The sequence below is a fragment of the Dendrobium catenatum genome, unplaced genomic scaffold (genome assembly GCF_001605985.2).
Source record: "Dendrobium catenatum unplaced genomic scaffold, ASM160598v2 original_scaffold_135712, whole genome shotgun sequence".
Classification (NCBI taxonomy): domain Eukaryota; kingdom Viridiplantae; phylum Streptophyta; class Magnoliopsida; order Asparagales; family Orchidaceae; genus Dendrobium; species Dendrobium catenatum.
Genome location: NW_021454147.1, coordinates 208,334 through 230,430, shown reverse-complemented (window position 1 = coordinate 230,430; position 22,097 = coordinate 208,334). Strand labels below are relative to the sequence as shown.

The window sequence follows — 22,097 nt, the reverse complement described above, 5'->3', positions numbered from 1 at the left end:
TGAATAATTAGTCTTAATTAATTAGTTCTGTCTGCAATTAATATTATTAACAATAACAGCTTTTTATTTAAAGGTACACACTGAAGATAGTTCGCAGTATTCAAGGTTATCTGACTTAGCTTGGGGACCAAATAGATTAGTAAAATATTATCATATATTTGTGGTCAATGGTTATAAATTCCAAACTAAAAATTGGTGTGAAGGTAGGAAGACAGAAAATTCAGGCATATGTGTAAGAGGGAACACCCATACAGGGGATGATTCTAAGTACTACGGGGTATTACAAGAAATATTAGAGGTGGAATATCCCGGTCACAGGAATATTGTGTATCTATTCAATTACGAATGGTATGATCCAGTAAAAAATAGAGGCACAAGAGTACATCCAATTTATGGAATAACAGAAGTAAAGCGGGGTAAAAAATATGCAAAGTTTGATCCATTCATCATTGCTAGTCAGGCAACTCAAGTCTATTATGCTAACTATCCAAACAGAGTACGAGGCAAACAAGATTGGCTTGTAGTTATGAAGACAAAACCAATGAGAGTAATTAAGTAAACCAGTACAATACCAATAGCACATCAAGAAGAGTTTATGTCAAATTTTAAAAATCTCCCAATCAATGTGAATGACCAAATCAGAATTAATGAGAGCGAGTTGCAGTTAGAGGAGGTAGATTTAAATATAGAGGAAAGTAATGATGAATCTGATAGTCTTGGAAATGTATCATCATATGAAAGTGAATCAACAAATGATGAGTTAACATAAGGTAAATTAAATATTTTATTACTGCATTTTTCTTCACTAGTTTTTATTTTACTGCATTTATCTGTACTTCATTGCTTTTTACTTTTCTGCTTTTTACTTCACTGCTTCTTAATTCATTGCTTTTTGCTTCACTGCTTTTTTACTTACTTTACTGAATTTTGTTATAACTCATGATTCTAATATATCATATTTATTTCTGTGCAGATGACTTCAGGTGAAGAGCCTAGTAGAGGATTGATCAAAAATATTTTTAATAGGCGTACAAAGAAGATCACAACAGTAGGACCAGATGGCAGGCCAGTACGTACTGAGGGGACCACCTCGTCTCAGCCTGCAACACAGTCTCAGCCTGCTACACAGCCTCAGCCTGCTACACAGCCTCAGCCTGCTACACAGCCTCAGCCTGCTACACAGCCTTTACCCACTCTTGAAGCCAATAGCCCGTAGTTTTACTCAGCAGACCCCCAATTTTCTTCACTAGATCCCGGGCAGAGTACTCCTTTCTACTCATACTACACACCCCCACCTTATGCTGGTGCCCCTCCTACTTATCCATTTCCACCATATGCTCCTCCATACTATCCCCCACCACCCCATCAGCCTACTACAGCTGGACCTTCGACAGCAGCTGCACCAGAGCAGGCGACAGATGGTAGAATGTTGACAGCACCTGAGGGTGACACGTACGTACATTTTCTTTTATTAGGCTAACGAACATTTTTTATATTTTTATTTGTTTCATATAACTTATTTTTGTAAGTTCTACCCATCAAAACAACCGACAATAAAATACGGGAACATTCATACGGAGCAGGTTTGACGCTCCTTATGTTTCTTGGAAGAAAGTCCCGAAAGAAGTCTGGGAGATGTGTTAGAGAGTTTGAGTATTTTGGTTTTTAGTTTTTATGTTAAATAATTTTATTTATTTTTTTTACTTAAGCTAATAATCTTATTTATTATATATCATATGTTTTTGAATGCATAAAGAATTTTATGGCTGCCCCAACAATGACAAGATTAGAAGAATTTTGAGAAGCTGGGTTACTGGATGCGCGTATATGTTCACATATATTAGAAAGTCTGGGAAGCGACCATTGTGGATTGGAGAGGTTATATGGGCTGAGTTGAATGCAGCTTGGGGCAGCGAAGAGTACACTAGGAGGAGGGATCAAAATAGACAGAATAGAGCTTCTGATGTTGGGGGCTTGGGTAGTTCCCTTCATACTGGCGGCTCTGTTCCATATACTGAGCATAGACGACGTTTGGTAATGAATTTTTAAATGTTTTTTTTTAATTTTTCTTTAATACAAATATTAATAGAATTCTCTTAATTTTAACAGACATAGATGCTGGGTAGAGAACCAACTCCTGTGGAATTGCATAGTCACACTCATAAATGACAGGAGGATCAACAATGGATTGATGAGAGAGCAAGAAAAACACATATAAGTATATGTGTTTAATATTTTCTTTTTTTATTTTAATTATATATATTTATATTCTAATTTCACAGGAGGAGTATACACGGCTTCGAGAGACTCATGCCGCATCAGGTGAGGGCTCTTCTAGCGGCTCTGTGGAGTTTTCTGAGTATCGCATCTGGTCGCAGGCAGTCGGAGGAATGCAGCATGGCAGAGTTTATGGTTTAGGTTCCCAAGCTCAGGCATACGAGGCGATGACTTCCTCTACTGCATCCAGCTTCGCATCCAGTTAACATGAGTCCTTACAAGCTCAACAAATAAGTGCCCTTCAAGCTGAGCTAGAACAAGTACGGAAATCACAAGCTGATTGGCAAACTCAGATGCAAGCACAGGTTTAAATGCATATGCAGATGCAGGAGCAACAAAATCAGTTGTTGGAGGAAATGCGTAGAATGAGGGAGCATATGAGTGGAAAAAAGGTAGCTCCAGCTGAGGACGAGTCCACAGATTCACAGTAGTTCATTTAAGTCATTTGAACTTGTTTACTTATGTGATCATGTGTTAATGAACAATATGTGATGTTTTTAGTTCTTTGATGCTATTGAACAATGTTAACATGGATATTTATGTTTTTCAATGAACATTTATGTTTTTGAGTATATGTTAAAGTTGTTTATATCTGTTATGTCTATATCTGTCATATGGTAGTGTTTTCGTATAGGTTTGCAGGTGTGGAAATTTGATTGTTGGCTGGGAAGACAATTTTTTTTTCAATGCTACAGGTTTCCGGCAGATTTTGTGCCGGTAACGCGACGGAAATGACGATACAACGAACCAGATCGTTCTATCCGACGTTTTGTGTGCGCCGGAAGTTACCGGCGCATTCTGTGGCGTATTTTTCGCCGGGGATTACCGGCGTATGTTTGTGCACCGTAAATCAACCGTAGGTTATTTACGGCGCACCAACGGTGCTTTATTCGCCGGTAATTACCGGCGAACTCATGCTACGCAAAGCTCCGGCGCAGTAAGCACCGGAATTTACCTGTCGAAAGTTGCCGGCTGCATAGAGTTTTTTGCGCCGGTAATGCGCCGAAAAGTGCACCGGAACCATTTCTGGCGCATTATAGACGTCGGAAGATATTTATCGATGCGCACCAAACCGGCGCAGGAATTTCCACTGAAACAGGCGCCAGAAATGCTAATTATCGTCGAATTTCACATATTATCGGCGGATTTAATCTGCCGGTAATCCCGTGTTTTCCTGTAGTGATATGAAGATATTAAATTTTGTTGGAAAATATATTGAAGGAAAATATATGGATTTTAATTTTATTTATAAATCAAATGGTGTTATTTCACAAAGGTACCCTATCAATGAAAAATCTAGTAGCCTCTTGGTGTCTCCCCCATTTAGGGGAAATACAAAGAGTCTTAACATGCCCTCCACATTGAAAGACATGTGCAATCAGTGTTGGGTGACATCGTGTCCACGGCCTTCTATCCTACCAAGCCAAGAAAGGTGTGTATAGGTCTCTAGGAGTGTATCTATAAAAAAACATAGTTTGTACCAGAGATATTTGCAGCTAATTTACCAATATTCTTGGCGTGTGAAAATGTTGTTTACGTGACAAAACTATCTATGGAAACTCTCTCACTCTCTCTAATCTTAACTTTCATATGAGCTTCTCTAACATTTTCATGTATATGCTCATTTCGTATATTGTCTCTAAAAGTGAAGTCACTAATGAGAACTATATTCTCTGCAAATATTTAACTTAATGTTATGTTTCTCTTTTAATGACCTATATTTATACCATAAAGCATTGCAAGTCTCACCACATCTTATAGAATTTTCCCCTAAGTATGAGTGGAATTTTCTATCACTCTTGCAAGTATCACCACATGATTTTTCCCATCACATTCCTCTACTTTAACCATCCAATTTGAATTCTATTAATAATATACTCATCAACTCCCTATCTAGACTCATCAACAAGAATATAATCAACAAAATGCTTACACTATGGTACAATCTCTTGCAAATGTCTACCGAGAACATCCATGATAAAAGTAAAAATTTACGACAGATTTTTAGCAAATAAGGCAGCAAACGTCGGGACTGAGGTAGCAAATGTTGGGGACTGAGGTGACAAATGTTTGGTGATGGGCTTGTCTTGATGGCAGTGGCATTCGTCTGAGGCGATTGATGAGAGCGGAGCAAACCAAAACGAGGAATATGATGCTGAGAGGGAAATAGAGCTTTCTCCATCATATTTTTTGCTGAAGTTTCCACCGAAATAGTTTAGACAAAATATCTTCTAGAATGTATTCATCGGGTGTAAATTGGCCGACACAATATCCATCGGATATTTTGTTGGTAATTTCCGGTGGATAATGCGCTATAAAAAAATATTGGTCTTATAAATAATGACAAATATGTCGGTGGATAATCCGTTGGTAAAAGGCCAACAGAAAATTCTCCGGTAACTCCTTCATTACATTATCGATGAAATATATGCTAGTTGGGTTGCCGCTATTACCGACGTATTTACATCAGCCGAAAAGTTCAATGTTAATACAAGGTTTTCCTACATTGTTCATTTTCATTTCATCAAAAGATAAATGTAGTCATGACTAACAAAATAATATATGTATATACTAAAAACACCTAAACTTGAAGTCCAATCCAATTAATAGCCTATATCAACTCAGTCCACTCAATAGGTGTTATACTTTTTATGATAATACTTATAATACAAAGAATGAGCAATCATATGCTTAGTAGGTCATCTGAAATCTATTACTACGTAATTCAAAGAAATTATATAAAGAACTTTTATATGAATCTATAGCATATGAACAATATATTATATTTAAAAATGGACCATCCTAATATTTATATTGCATATTATATTCAATAACTGCATATCACACCATTAGAAAAATGCTATGGATATGCAAATGTGATAGTGACAATATAGGTAAATGGGTGTTAAAATCTGACCTGATCCAAAACCCGACCCGAACAAGAAAATTTTGGGTTTGGGTTTGAGTTTTTGACACGTTAGAAAAACAGGTTGGGTTCGGGTTGACCTAGAAGCCCAAAATCAACCTAATTTTGCATGAAATCAACTTGACTAGTGTGTCTGCGATCTGCCGATTCATGGTCAACTTTCTTGGACACCCTCTGTTTCCTCAGCCATGACTGGTGGTGGAGGAAGTGGTTATCATCACTCGGACCTTCGCCTTCTCCTTGGTGTCATGGGTGCTCCCTTGGTTCCACTCCATGTTAGCTCTCTCAACCCTTTTCCTCTTCCTCATCTCAACATCAAGAACACTCAAACAGTAACCTTTTTCAACTTTGATGCTTAAAAGCATGCAACCATTGTTTAAAAAATGAGATTAAAAAGGAGAGGATGTGTTAATTATATAGGAGAGTTCATTGGCTTAGTAAAATTTTCAATATAACATGGCAGCATCTTATGGGCTTAAGATGTAGAGCTCCATCTGCAATGCGCATGCAATGGGGAAGCTAAAGATGGTGGCGACGGAGTATGAAACGATGAAAAGAGTAATGAAGAATCGTGGCTCGCCAGTGGAGTCCGACGGCTTTGTGCTGTGGAAAATAGCCCCGGATATGTGGTACGTTGAGCTCTCCATAGTGGGAGCAAGGTGTACACCGGTTCCAATGGAAAATTGGTATGGCGTCACACTCCTTGGCTTGGCACCCACGTAGATAAAGGCGCTTGTAGGGATTAGCGAAGCCTCACGACCCTCACTTGAACGGACGTACCCTAACCCGCCTGTTCGTGTATAGTTTCGCAGGTCGAGTCGTGTCAACCTGGTAACCTGCACAGGTAAGGTCCAGGTTGAAAATCTCGACCTATTTAGCTGAAGGGTCAGGTTCATGTTAACTCAGGTTGGACCCGAACTCGACATGTCGACCCAAATTAACACCTCTATATATATATCACTTAAACAGGACTTCAAAATAATTATAACATTTCAAAGTATCACAAAAACATTTTACTAAACTTGATATTATAAAATAAATAGCTTCATATACAACATAACATGAACTAGAATATAAAATAATATTCAAAAATTTTAATGCCTTCTTATATCTTCACTTCTACTAATACCTCCACTTGATTATCTCACATCTAAGATGGATGAAGAGATTATATACATCTTGATTCCCCTTATAACTCAACTTGATCATTTTGTATCTGTTAAAAATAGATGGAGGAATGCATGAACATAAAAATATACATAAACGTAAGGACTCTCATAAATTCACTTGTTTTACACAAAAATATCCACAATAATCTTCACATCTATAACATCATTTTGGGGCTTTATTTTTCTATCACACTTTCTATTAACAACAACATAATTAAAAATTAGATAAAAACTCTATATTTAAAACCACGTGGTGACACTTTGAGTTTTTCCTATCAAAATGCTGAGAATTCTCTATTCTACATCATATAAAAATTTATACTATGAAAAGTTTCCCAAACTTATTTAAATCAAATAAAATTATGTAACTTCTACCCAAATTATCCAAAATAAAAATTAAAGTATAGACCAACAATTCCTTCAACTGGTTTGGCAAACAAATCTTGCTCCATGACCTTCAAACCCTAACTTCTTCTTTTATTTCATTTATCTTCCACTTTTCTGTCATTTGGCTAATCTCTCTGCATTTCTAATGATTGAAATGGGGGCAAGGGTTATTGAGTTAATGCTTTTGATATTTATAAAAAAACATAAAATTATCCAAGTGTCGCTATGCTAACTAGCGCCGTTGGGCACCCGAGGAATTTTTATTTATTAAAAATTCACATAAACAAAGATCTCAAGTTATCTCAGGGCCTCATCCTTAATGTCATAATGCTCCCAAGTGCTATCCAACATATAGACAAGGCAGCACTGCAACGCTCCAAAGAACTCAAATTTTATTTACGCAGACAAAGATCTTAGTTTAACAATGCTCGAATCCCAACACCACAGTGCTCCCAAGAAAATTTTCTATTTAAATCAAATTCACATAAATTCACAAATATTTAAATAAGCCTATAATTCTTATTAGGTTCAATTTAGATAATTTGCATATAGACTAGGTACTGTCATAATGGACATTGCATTGTACTTGTAGTTATTTTTTAGAAATAACCACAAAATTTCCATTCAGAATATAATACCCCTTGAATACCAATGATGGTTGATCATTAAATGAGCTTGACAGACTAAAATCACAATTACAAATTAAAAAAATACACGTTATTATTTAATGATAATTTTTTTAATATAGATATTATTCAATAACACATTTATGGAGTCCCAACAATATCGATTAGCCATAAATTATGGCTTTTTAAAGTGACATAGATGTTGTTAGATTTGAGGAGTTTATAAAGATACAAATGAGTATTATAAGTATTTTACTGAATAGAGTGAGGTTAGGTTTATTAGTATTAAGAACTGGAATACTCAAGACATATGAGGAGCAATTCAATTGTGATATGTTATAAATATTATGATTGTATTAAAAGTTTTGCTTACTATGTTATAGCTATTGTGGATATATTCCCTTTATTGCTATAGTTAAAATATAATTACTTTGATTTAATATAATGCTTCTCATTAAGACTTTTTATAGATGTTTTGCTTCTCATTGTGATGCGATTTAGCGAATGAATCATGGTTTTGTTAATTTGGGTTCACGGGTCTGGCTAAGATTTGACTCGACTAAAATATATTTTACACGAATCTTACTTGTTTATCATATCGATCAAAATATATGATAAAAGCTCGACTCAGCTCAAACTTGACAAATCTGAACTTGATTCATTTGTTCCGTTTATCAAATAGATTTTGAAAATTTTTATATTAATACAAACGGCTAAATTTAAATATGCCACATTAAAAAAAAATGACAATTTTAACCTAAACCTAAGTTATTTAATCCAAAAATGAACAATTATTGAGTTAATTTTAGGTTAATTTCATATTTTTGATCAATTTTAACCCAACTCGAAAATAAGACAATCCGAATCACACCCGAAAATTAATTAGGTTAAATCGAATTTAAATTTTTGATGATAAGTTCAATTCGTCGGGTCGGATTCTTTATTGACACCGCTATTAATACTGTTGAACCTTGTATGAACTATATTCAAACAATATAGAAATCTCTCTTAGATCCATTGTACTTATATAATCTTAACATGATAAAAAATTTTGTGAATTTTATTTTGTAAATTTCACATAAAAAATAAAAACTGTCACAATAAGAAATATCATGCTTTAGCTGCTGATACTCCATTGAAGAAAGCGAGGAATATCAAGCTTACCTAGGAATAGGGGTGCAAACGAGTTGAGTCAAGCTTTGAGTCAGGGTGTGATCGAGTTGAGCTCAACTATCATATACCGAGCTCGAGCTCGACTAGTTCTACAAAAAAACGAGTTCAAGCCGCTTGTCCAATCGCCCGTTTGGCTCGGTCAATTCGTCTTGCAATGCGTCCATTCCTCCAAAAATTAATTTGGGGTTTTGGTCTTTATACAGCCAGAGAATGATAGAGAGAGAGTTTTGAGATGTGTGCAATTTTTAGGATGTTAGCATTTATTAGTAGTTGTCGGAGGAGAGAGAGGGAGAGAGTATCGAAATATAAGCATATTTTTTGAGTGTTAGCCAATTAGCATTTATTACAAAAGCCTATCAACGGGGAGAGAGAGAAAGAGAGATTGTCATTCTCAACGAGATTTTTTTTAGAAAATAGACGACAGGATTTTGAGAATTAGAAGAGATTTTGAAATTGTAGCAGTATTATTATTAACTTTTTTAAAAAAGTTAAATTTAATAATTTAGAGTCGGTTGTGAGCCGAGCAACGTCGAGCTGAAATTTGAACTCGAGCTCAAGAAGGCTCCATAAACTCGACTCGCTGCCTCATAAATGAGTAAAGCTCAAGAAGGCTCTCGCGAGCCTGGCTCACTTTCACGGCGAATTATTACGTCCGATTACCGGACATCCAATTCATACGTGTTAGATCACCCAAATACATTGGGACCAGTGTATTTGATGACATGACGCATTTGAATTGGTATCGGAAGAACCGGACTTAATAATTTGTCCACTTACACCCCTACCTACCTGGGAAAGTGACAAACAAAATTTCCTCTGCCGTGAAAACTAGTCAAGTGAAGTAAAGAACTCCGCGATTTCCCTCCGCCGCGACCTCCACTGCTTCAGTCTATGGGGTTCTCCGTCACGATATTGGTCGTGACAGCCTCACTCCACCTCATTGCCTTCGTCCTTGCCATTGGCGCCGAGAGGAGGCGAAGCACGGTATCTTTCTATCTCCCATTTACCTTTTAGGGCTATGATCTGTTCACTCACTCCATTTCTTCTCTGATCTCTTTCTCACCTTCGGTTTTTCTGCAGGGGAAAGTGGTCTCGGATGAGTACGATGACCGAACCTTCTGCGTGTACGATTCCGACGCGTCGACGGTGTACGGAATGTCGGCTTTTGCGGCGTTGCTTGTTAGTCAGGTAGTGATGAGCTATGCCACAAAGTGCCTCTGCTTCGGTGACGGTCTAGCCGGCGGACGAGTCGGGAGTCGAGCTTGTACGGTTGCTTCCTTTGTCGTGTCCTGGTAAAGCGATAGCTTTGTTTTTGTTTTTTTTTTTGTTTTTGGTTTTTACGTGCATTCAACCTGAAACTATTATAATTATATCCATAACATCCAAACTATATTATTTACATACCTACCATCATCTAAATACTATTCTCTTCATCTAAATTACATTACAACTTACAAGTGTCACATATCCATATTTATGTATTTACTGTAGTCTTTGATTGATTGTATTGTACAAAATTGTATAAGATATATATATATATATATATATATATATATATATATATATATACACACACAGTAATAAGAACACAATGAATAACACTCTTTGCTTTATCCTTCTTCCATCTTCTTGTTCTTGTCCGCCTCTTCTCTTTCTGTTTTGCTTCTACATGGTATCAGAGCGGGCTGATCATGGCGAGCTTAGCAACATCGCAAAACAGCGAGCGAACGCACACGGAGAATCAAGCGGAGCCTCATATCTCATTATCGTTGAAGTTCGTTGTGTCAAACATCAAAAACATCATCCTAATTCAACTAGCGTCGGTCAACTATTCCATCTGGAAATCCCAGATTTAAAAAAATTTTCGAGCTCACGGCTTTCACAAGTTTCTTGATTCATCTTCCATTCCTCCTAATCGCACTCTTTCTCAAATAGATGGCTCTTCCATTCATAATTCCTCTTTTGCCCAGTGGCTTCTCTCCGACCAGATTCTTGCCGCTGCTTTGTGTTCCACAATATCCATTTCAATCTTGCCCTATGTTATCAATCTGGAATCCACATCAGTCATCTGGACTGTTCTTGAAACTAGGTTTCAATCTTCCAATAGATTCAAGGTCATACAACTCAAGAACACTCTTCACAATATCTCCCTTAAGAATCTCACAATGATCCAACATCTCTCCGAAATCAAAGCTTTGGTTGATCAAATTGCCGCAGCTGGCTCGGCTGTAGACACTGAGGACATAATCCTCTATATCTTGAATGGCCTTCCAAGCCCCTATAAATCCTTTAAATTTGCCATTCGAACGATGCTTACCCCCATAAGCCTTGATCAACTCTATCCTCTGCTTTTAAGTGAAGAAATTAATCTTGCTTCGGATGCTGTCAGGAGCTCAGCACATACCGATCTCGCCTTGGCTCTTTATGCGTTCCGTGGAAGATATTGTCGAAACAGAGGAAGAAACACATCCACTGCCCAAACTACTAGTTGTCCTCCCGCAACACCGTCACTTTGCTGTCAGATTTTCCTCAAGAAATGGCATTCCGCAACTTTTTACTGGCATCGCCTCAACCCACAGTACGTTCCTCCTTCAACTAATAATCCTAACAGAGCTCTTATTGCAAGCTCGGACAACTCCAACAATTGGTTTCTTGACTCGGGAGCAACATCACACCATACCAATTCCCTTGACAACATGTCTCTCTCAAATTCATACCAAGGCAACGACAGTGTTACAATTGGAGATGGATGGTCGGTAAATATTGCTTATACTGGGGCTGGCTTATTGCCAACCCCAACCCGTAAGCTCCTTCTATCACAAGTTTTTCATACTCATGCACTACTACATTACAATCTCTTATCAATTTCTAAATTAACTAAAGATAATGATATTTCTATTTTGTTTAACCCATCGGGTTTTGTTCTTAAGAACCTCAAGACGAAGAAAGTTCTTCTTCAAGGACCGTGTACCAACGGTCTCTACCCAATTCGGACTAGCTCATCCACGGCTCAACCAAAAGCACTATCTGCTACAAACATACCTACATGGCATTCAAGACTTGGTCATCCTCACAAGAGAATACTTCATCTTATATCCAAGCATAATCCACAGCTTAACATACCTTTAGACTTGTCTGCCTGTATTTCTTATAAACAGTCTAAGGGTCACAAACTAGTATTTGATAAATCTGTTACTCATCAAACTTCTTTTTTTTCTCTCATTCATTCGGATGTTTTGGGACCGGCTCCCATTGATTCGTTTCAAGGATTTCTCTATTATGTCATTTTTGTAGACGATTTTTCGAGATTTACGTGATTTTTCCCATGAAAAATAAGTCCGAGGTTACTAATATATTTATTACCTTTAAAACTCAGATTGAGAAGTATACGTCAAAATCTATTAAAATTCTTCGCATTGATAGAGGCACCGAATTTATAAACAACTCTCTGCAACATTTTCTTATGGAGAATGGCATCAAACATCAAATTGCTTGCCCATATACTCCAGAACAAAATGGAGTTGCCGAAAAAAGCATAGACATATAATAGAGACAACTCGAACACTGCTCCACACAGCCTCTATCCCTTAACTACATTGGCCCGAAGCAGTTTTGACATCTGTTTATTTGATTAACCGAATGCCCTCACCAGTTAAACGCAAAGTGTCACCTTTTGAACTTTTACATAATGCTAAATCGGATTATAGCCACCTTCGTATCTTCGGATGCGCTTACTTCCCTCTTACTCCACCTCACACAAATCACAATCTTCAACCAAAGGAAAAATCGTGTGTTTTCATGGGCTATTTAGATACTCACAAAGGCTATAAATGCCTTGATCCAACTACTAACAAAATTTTCATTTCTCGACATACAACTTTTGAATAGCAATCTTTTCCATTTTCCACACAATTATCTCCTACCAATCTGATTATTGAACCCTCTCCGCTCTTCCTTACACCTGCCTCTGTCAATTCTTTTATCAAACAACCAAATCCACTACAACATACTCCCGTGCTTATGCCTACAATTGATCTCGTCCCTGCTCCATCCACTCAAGGCATCCCCTCGCCACCTGAACAACAAAGCTCTCCACATATACCATCTCCCACTATTCAACCTCATTCGATGGTGACCAAGACTAAAACTGGGTCGCTTAAACCTCTTGTTTGACTTAACTTATGCCATATGCTCACGCACTCTGATTTGCTTGCAGCACCTACCAATTTGACCGAAGCAAACAAACATCCTGAATGGCGTCAAGCAATGACTCTGGAGTTCATAGCGCTACAACAACAAGGCACATGGAGCCTAGTTCATCCTCCGAAGGACGCGTCTATCCTTGGCTGCAAATGGACATACAGACTCAAACTATATGCTGATGGGTCAGTCGACAAACACAAAGCCAGGCTCGTAGCACAAGGAAACCATCAGGAATATGGAGTGGATTATACGAAAACATTCAGCCCAGTGGCCAAACTTCCTACAATTCGCATATTCTTAACTATAGCTTTACACAATGAATGACAGGTTCACCAACTAGACGTTGCTAATGCTTTTCTCCATGGAAACTTTTCAGAGACAATATACATGTTACAACTAAAAGGTTTTGAATATACTTTACATCCAGACTACGTGTGCCACCTTCACAAATCTATTTACAGACTTAAGCAAACACCACGACAGTGGTACAATACATTCACATCTTATCTTGTCTCTATCGGTTTTTCTCACAGCAATACAGATCCCTCACTTCTAATTCTTAAGTAGACACTGGTTCAAATCTACTTGCTTCTGTATGTCAATGACATACTAAAAACAGGCAATGATCAACATACTATAGACATGGTCATTTCCAAACTCAACAATCACTTTCTTATGAAGCATCTCGGTCCGACTAATGAATTTATGGGAATTAAGATAACATACTCAGATCACAAGCACTTCTTATATCAGAAAACCTATGCCTACAATCTCCTTCAGCAAGCTCAGCTAACTTAATGCAAACCATTAACAAATCCCACTTGCACGAAGCTTCCGATCAATCTTTCGGAGGATCCAGTTCTCTCCGACCACAATACCTACAGAAAACTCATTGGATCTCTTCAGTACTTAATGATAACTCAACCTGACATTGCATACAGTGTTAATCAGCTATCTCAGCACATGCATCATCCACTTCCTCAATATATTTACCTACTAAAACGTCTTCTACGATGCATCAAAGGTACGCTTGATTATGACATACAAATTTTTAAAACTAATCTTTCTCGTAAATCCTTTTCAGATGCCGATTGGGCGGGAGATCCAATCTCTAGAAGGTCCACATCGGGTTATTGTTCGTTTCTTAGCAACACCTCATCACATGGACACTCAAAAAGCAGCATACATTTGCTCGAATCTCGACGAAATCCGAATGCCGTGCTATGGCAGCTCCAACAGCAGACATCTTATGATTTCGTTGTCTCCTGCAGGATTTTGACATATCACAAAATAACCCCACCGATATGTACTGTGATAACACCTCTGCTATAACACTTGCCAACAATCCTGTCTTCCACGCTCGTACAAAACATATATAAATAAATCAAAAGTTTATACGAGATCACATTCAAAACAAACATATTTATCTTCTCCCTATCAATACCGCAGACCAAGTGGCAGACATCTTCACCAAAGCTTTTTCTACACTAAGCTTTCTACAACTATGAAACAAACTAACGATCAATCAGGACTCATTAGTTTGTAGGGGCGTATAAGTGTCACATATCTATATTTATGTATTTACTATAGATGTGCTGGCAGTCTTTGATTGGTTGTATTGTACAAAGCTGTATAAGCTCTGTTATATATATTATAATCTGCTAACTGTAATAAGAACACAATGAATAATACTCTTTGCTTTATCCTTCTTCTGTCTTCTTGTTCTTGTCTGCCTCTTCTTTCTGGTTCGCTTCTACACAACTCCTTAACTTCTGTCAAACCCCCCTGCATTTCACAAAACCCCTCTCTTTTTTCTTTCGCTCGAGCAGCTGCCTTTCACGTCATTCGTCTTCTTTGCTCGTGCAGGTACTCATGTCTCTCCACTCCTAGGTTTGCTTTACACTTCTCCATTTATTTATTGCTGTTCTTCTCCATTTCTTCATCGCGATGGGAGCTCGCAAGTTAGGTTCAAATAATCAATCAAGCATTTTAAGTTTATTAATTCATGTAAACATTGTTGCAATAAATCTAACTATCACTGAGCTATAATGATTATAAGAGTCTTTATCTTCAATTATGTTGTCTAAGCACAAACAATCTTTTTCTCAAATAGATCTATGATTAGTTATGACTCAGCAACCCATTGAACTCTTGAAAACTCTAAATAGATTGGTACATTTTGTGGTTTGAGTGAACTATTTTTCATTTCATTTTTATTGTATGCAGGGGTGGAACTAGGCATAATTTTTTTGGATGGGGGGGGGGATTTATAAGTAACTTAAAGGGGGATAGCGCCCATTAACGGGATTTGACCTGCCTGGTCAGGTCGCAGGGTCAAGGGGCAGCGCCCCTGCAGGGGTTTCTGGGGGGCAGCGCCCTTGGAACAAATTTTGATATACTATTCTCTTTGTATTTGGTTTATCATTCCCTAACAATAACTCATCTACATAATGTATTTAATTATATTGGGGGCAATTGTCTAAAGACCATAGTTTTTAAATATTTTTAGGGGGGGGGGGCAATTGCCTAAAAACCCTTGTAATAAAGACTAAAAAATAAATTGAAGGGGGATAAATGACCTAAAATATAATATAAGGAAAAAAAAATTTCAGGAGGGGAATTGCCCCCCCTAGCGTCAAAGTGGTTCCACCTCTGATTGTATTATATATATTTTTCATGGCGATGATCTGAATTAGTTGACTATAATTTTAATTGCATTTATCCTAATAGAGATAACTATCTCATTGTAGATAGCTTTGAAACTTATATGGATGAAGAGATTGTGCAAGATGTTTATCTAAATTATAAAATGTTGGGTCTCTTGAATTATTTATAAATCTCAATGGTTTGATCTCACCATATAATAAAGATTAGTTTGTTGAATGGTATAGATTTAACTTCTTCTGATTTTATAAAAAATAATGCTGTCACTACAAAAATTAAGAAGCAATTGCCAATTATTTGATTATCTTATCTTATACACAAATTTATTATTAATATGATTAGAGTGCATAACAAAGAAAAAATTAAATATGGTATACTATTTGCTTCTTGGACTCACCTAATATATGCCATGGTTTAAAATTGCGCAATATGAGGCCCGCCTTTGCGCAATTCCAGTAAAAAACTCCTCGATGCTTACGCCTCGAGTTTTTTTTTAGGCTTGCGCTCAACTTGGTTGAGGCCTGCCTCACGCCATATACATTAAAACTTACATAAATCTTGAAGAAAATGCCCGACATTGGACTCTATAGGAGAGGAGGAAGGGGAGAGAGAAGTTCATCATAATGATGATTCAAATGAAGAACCCCTTAGTGATCACAGTGCTGTTGACTTATAAGTTATTATGTGATATGTCATTGCTATTTATTTTTGGAAATTGGAATTATATGTTAATGAAAAGAATACTGTGATTTGGGAAAGATAGAATTTTGAGTTGAACTATATTTCATGTTGTCTTATTATTGGGATATTTTGATTTTACATCATATCTTATGCTTTTTTATGTTTTATATTATTCACTCATTAGTATATAAAAATTTTATCATTTTATGTTTATGCAATCTTTTGATTTTGAGGCTTACGCCTCAAAACGCCTTGAGGCTTACGCCTCGCCTCAAAACGCCTTGAGGCTTACGCCTCGCCTCACGAATGAAAAACGCCTCAATACCCGAATACGCAATTTTAAACATTGATATATGCTATAAATTTCATCTTTATTAATTCTAGAAGCATGAGTTGGAGGTCTACTTTTGTCTACATCTGCAAATTGAGCTTAAGTTTGGATGTGTTTGACTACTTTTTATACTATTGTTGGTTTTTTTTTTTGTAATTGGAGTAAAGTCATTAACAAGTTATTGAGCCACTGTGAAGTGAGTTTGAGCTACTCAATGATATTATGAGAAACCTAGACTACCAATTATATTATCGTTACAATTTGCAATGTAAAATTTATACCTTTTACAAAGGTTATAATAAAAAATTCTATAGATGTTCATGGAATAAATTTGAAGATGATTGTGGCTATTTTAGGAGGTTTGAAAAACTAAATGATTTACTGACTGATATGAATCACTTAGGAACTACAAATGCAGTTGAAATTAGTCATCCGAGTTTCTTCAAATTAAAATGTTGTTGGTGATCCTAATTGTTCTAATTGCATTTATTGTGAATTCAATGACAAAGAGTTTTTAATGTGCATTTTAATTCTTCGTTAACTAAATGTAATTTTGATAGAAGTTTACTTATTTCCGAACTCTTATTATTAAGTTGATGTAAGATAATTTTGATGCAAGTTAATTTTAAATCCATTAAGCAGCTGATTATATTATGTTCATGCTTGCATTATTTATCCATGCTTATAACAATTGTAATATGAATAGATGTTTCTTGCTTGGAACTTGGAAGTAAATCTAATGGTACAAAAATAAATTAAAAGTTTAAAGATTGGTTTAATTGTAGAGTAATTAACTGTTACCTTAAAGATTAGTGGATTTTAAAGTTTTGAGTGAGTGAATCTTTTAGATCCTTGGCGAAAAAAGATTAGTTAAATTGCAATATGTGCAAGTAGTAATAATATTTTTGAAATCAATTGTAACAATAGTATTTACGAAATAAATCCATGATTATTTTCAAAATATAACACATTTTTTCATGTGAATTAAGAGAAATGTTAAACTGCATGATTGAAAATTCTTATAAAAGATATTTAAGTATACCACAAACCTATATGTATAGTAATGTTCTCAACATAAGTGTATCATAAGTTGTATTATTTTATTCCAATGAAAGCAACACCATGGACACATGGGAGTCCGATTAATTGCAAGAAGCCACATGCACTTATACTCTAAGTCTATTTCGTGGTGTTCATGAGTACCTTCAAACTCAGCCTTGGTCGTTGAAGATTGTCGAACAATAAAGTGTTCTTTTTTTGTTGTAATAGCTATGATGTATTCTTCGACATAAGAAATGAGTGGCCCTTTCCAAGAACTAGAGTTTAACCTCCTATGAGAATGCAGCTCCATAAGCATCCCTCTGATCATGTCAACTAATCAACCATGGATTTACTTCTAGTTTCTTCTACTAATGAATTGAAAGACTTGAACATATTGTTCACATTGTAGTGATTCTTAATATCGATCGAGAAAGTTGTCTTGGATTACTTGAATGTTAACGAGTTTAGATACGAGTAAACTTCTAGATAAATACTAAAGATATTATATGTTTGTCATTAAATTCATATAGACTATATTAGTTAACGGTTGTCCAAATCAAATTCTGAACTTGTGGCTATCATCACAGTGAAAAAGCTTCTTAATATTCTTCCATAGGTGTCTCATACAAACTCTATACTCAATGTTGGAAAAGACAATCCTGATGACATCATCTAATCTCTTCTTTATATCCGATATGAAAGTCAAATGCGCTATATCATAATTAAAAGTTTTTGCCAAATTTATCATAAATCATTCCCAAATATTTTTGGATTCAGATTCGTCTACCGCATATGCAATAGTAAAGAGCCTGTTGTTTCATCAAAATAATTTGTAGATAATAGTATATCTAAATACTTAGATTTAAAATGACAAGATTAACTCCAACTAAATATCTATACTCAGCAAGAAAACCATCATTACAAATCTTGAAACTAACAAAGAAACTCTTGAATAAATTGTTATGAACACTACAAATATATTTTATGTGTGAGTTTGAATTTCTAGTGATTAACTTTGACTTCAAGTAGGCACCCACATGTTGATATCATTTACTAAGTCGAATATGATGTTCCTTGTTGAGGTACCCAATTTGCAATAGCCTATTTATTTTCAGTTATGTTGACTTTTGGGCATAAATGCATGAGGATAATTTTCTAATTTCAAAGGAGTATCTAATTAAATATAATCAAAGGAGATTCAACTTATAGTAGCTTGCTTGTAGTAGCCTACTTGACATGCTTAGCAGCTCTTATGAAAGAAGTAGAATAAAGATGGTGGTTGTAGTGAAAGTTAAAAAAATGATATTGGTCATTCACAAAATATTCAAACTACCTAAGATAAGCAATTGGTGGAAATGCATCATTTCAGTTCGAAGAGTAGTGAAAATAATGACATTATATTAGATAATATGTGTGATGGTTTCTCTCCATGTTAGAGTAAAGAGGCAAATTCTCGATATATTGGTTCTCATTTTGAGGATTCAATAAGCTTCAAACAGGTAATTTGGTCCAATACAATTTTACTTTTTTTTTTACTGTTAAGATCAAGGCTAGCGACAAATTAAGAGTAATAGCTACTTGCACATACTGTGATTGTCTATGGAGAATACATGCTTCATTATATCCATATGGTCACTTGTTTGAATTTAGAAAATTATCCTATATGTATTTATGTCCAGGAGTCGATAGAGCCGGAAACAAGCAAACTACTATAAGTTAGATAATTCATCAAGGGACATCATGTTTGGCTTAGTATATAACCATTATATATGGGTACTTACTCTGAGGTCGTAATTAATCAACATAAATTTAGGCTCACACATAATATATATGTGTGACGTTCTTAATAATTCATTCATTTCTTTGTTAGTTTCTAAATTTGTAATGATGATTTCTTTATTGGGTGTAGATGTTTAGTTGAAGTTGATATTTATCACCTTAAATCTAATTATTTAGGTGTACTATTATTCATAAATTATTTGGATAGAAAAAACGGGCTCTTTACTATTGCATATGCGGTAGCCTAATTTGAATAAAAAAACTTAGAAGTGATTTATGAGAACTTTGGCATAAATTTTTAATTGTGATATAGGTTTTTTGACTTTCATATCGAATATGAAGGGGTTAGGTGAGGCCATCAAGATTGTCTTCCCCAATATTGAGTATAGAGTTTACATGAGAAACCTATAGAATAATATTAAGTAGTTTTTTTGCTGTAATGATAGCCATAAGCTCCAGAATTTGATTTGGACAACCGCTAATTCATTTAGTCTTTATGAATTTAATGACAAACTTAAAAAGATTTTTAGTATTTGTTTAGATATTTAAGTGATATATATGTAAGTAGTATGGTTTGGGTGTTAATTATGAAATTATAGTAGTTTTAAGTGTTATGGAATTTAAAACCCTTTTTTTTTTTCTATTTTCTTGCTTGTTGTTAAGATAACACTCTCAAATTCGGATTAGCATTAGCAATTTGTGAGGTAATTGGTTGAATTGATGTTAAGTATGTGTTTTTCAAAATTTTGATGCCTCATATTCCTGAGCGATAGTTGTAAAGATTTAGTATTTTGGTGAAGGGGATGCCTCTAGGAATCCGTGGTCTTTAGGAGTTACTGATGTTATAACAAGTCTGACCTATTGAGCTGTTGATGCCTTGAAAAATAAAGAATGCCAAGGAGCTTAAAAAAAATGTTTGTTTTCTTCTTTAAGGAACATGTAAAAAATGTGAGCGTAGGGATTAGTCTTTTATCGATAGTTATTCTTGATTTTTAAGGAAAAAATCCACTTTTATGTTGACTAAATGGACAATAGAGGCCAACTTTTAGAATGTCATTTTGAGTAAAACTAGGTAGATAGATGAATGGCTCTGGTATTATGATGGCCATAAAATGAATAATATTTGGTTTGTTACGGTGAGAGTAAGACATTTATTAAATATTACTTTGGTGGAAGCCTACTTCTTGTAGGTTATGGGAGTTTAGATTGGCTCCAGGGGAGACGCCGAGAGGTTGTCAAAATTCTGTCTGAAAACGCACAGGACTTGGACAAACACAGGGAACTTGAACTTGATTGAACACAGTGGACTCAAATGAATATGAGCTAAATTTGAACTCGCAAATGAACCACTAAAAATTTGAATTTGAACACAATGCAGGGAATAGAACTTATGAGTTGAAGTGCAGAAAACTGTACTAAATAATCAACAAAGAAATGCAAATCATGAAATAACAAAACTAAAATTGCAGATGTACAAGCAAGAACTTATAATGAACTTTGAATGAATTCTCGGGGCATACAAGTGATGAATGATGGAATTAAATGACTTGGAATATTCAACCGAAATCAACTTGCAAAAATAGGACTGATATGCAACAAACATATACATGTGTAACGGTGATATTCAACATCAAATAATAGATGCTATGACACATTTGCAGTCAAGAATCAATCAATGGCTATAAAATATATTGTTTCACTGCAAGCGAAGATAGAAAATATGTAGTGGATGTAGGCTCCAATAAGCTATTGTAGAAAAATAGTTATGCCTCCAATTTGTTGTTTACAAGAAAACATATCAAACAACAAAGGAGTTATAGTGATGAATTACTCATTAGTGGTAGTGGGGAATGTGTAGCAATATGCCTATAAACAAAGCATATAAATGCAACAATTATGGCAGCTCTCCTATAGCTAACAATAATTTATAAGAGAATGCATCGAACCCCTGTATGTGGCAAGGGACAGTGTATGATAAATGTGCCCAATTTACTCAAAAGCATAATTATGCATACAACATGCTATGCATTAATAATCATAAAGAATCTGCAATATATACAAGCTCCTATAAGCTGCTGTAAGAATTTGATCAAACAATAAAGGCTACGGCCTCTTTACAGTCAATGACCACATAATAAAAGTTAATACACCGCCCCTTTGTAAGCAGAGGCTAGACACCCCCAGTAAATGCAAAGCATCTACAAGTTGTTGTATCAGGAACATTGCAGTGCCCCCCATAATCAACAACCATTAAATGATAACTAACTACATTAATCATTTGCAAGCAAATACCAGATGATATGTAGCAAATGCGCGTTCATACAAACTGCTATAGAAGTCTTGTCGTGCACTTGACATGTCACCTACGGGCAAAATGCTGAAAGATTACAATAGATACAAGCTTCTACGAGCTGTCGTAGAAGACCCATCAAATAACATATAAATGCCCCCAAATACCCTCATGGCCCCCGACGAGTGTATTACAAATACACATGTGACATCTAGAGAATGCTACACGGGCCGATAATTGAAAATACACCTATCCCAATCACCTCAAGGGCTGTAACAATTATTTTAGTAACGGATGTCTCGCATGGTTCTCCTAGACGATCTGATGTGCTTTCAATTGCTGCAGTTGCTAGTGTAAGGCAGGGGTCACTAATTCCAAAGTATGGGGCATCAGTAAGGACACAATCATCCAATGTTAAAATGATTGATTCCTTAGTTAAGTTAACAATAGAAAATAATGATGATGGCATAATTAGGGAGCTGCTTATTGATTCCTATATAAGTTTTAGGAAAAGAAAACCAGATCAAATCATTATTTTAGGGATAAAGTT

At 35.7% G+C, this 22,097-nt stretch overlaps 1 protein-coding gene across 1 annotated transcript in view; it reads left to right on the top strand.

Annotated features, from left to right (window-relative positions):
* Positions 1-9,359: 9,359 nt before the first annotated feature.
* Positions 9,360-22,097, top strand: part of LOC110093749 — a 33,205-nt gene continuing 20,467 nt past the window's right edge. Inside the window, exons 1-2 of the mRNA XM_020818727.2 lie at positions 9,360-9,542; positions 9,639-9,850. Coding sequence (XP_020674386.1) covers positions 9,450-9,542; positions 9,639-9,850 — 305 coding nt within the window. The 5' untranslated portion in view covers positions 9,360-9,449. The remainder of the gene's footprint in view (positions 9,543-9,638; positions 9,851-22,097) is intronic.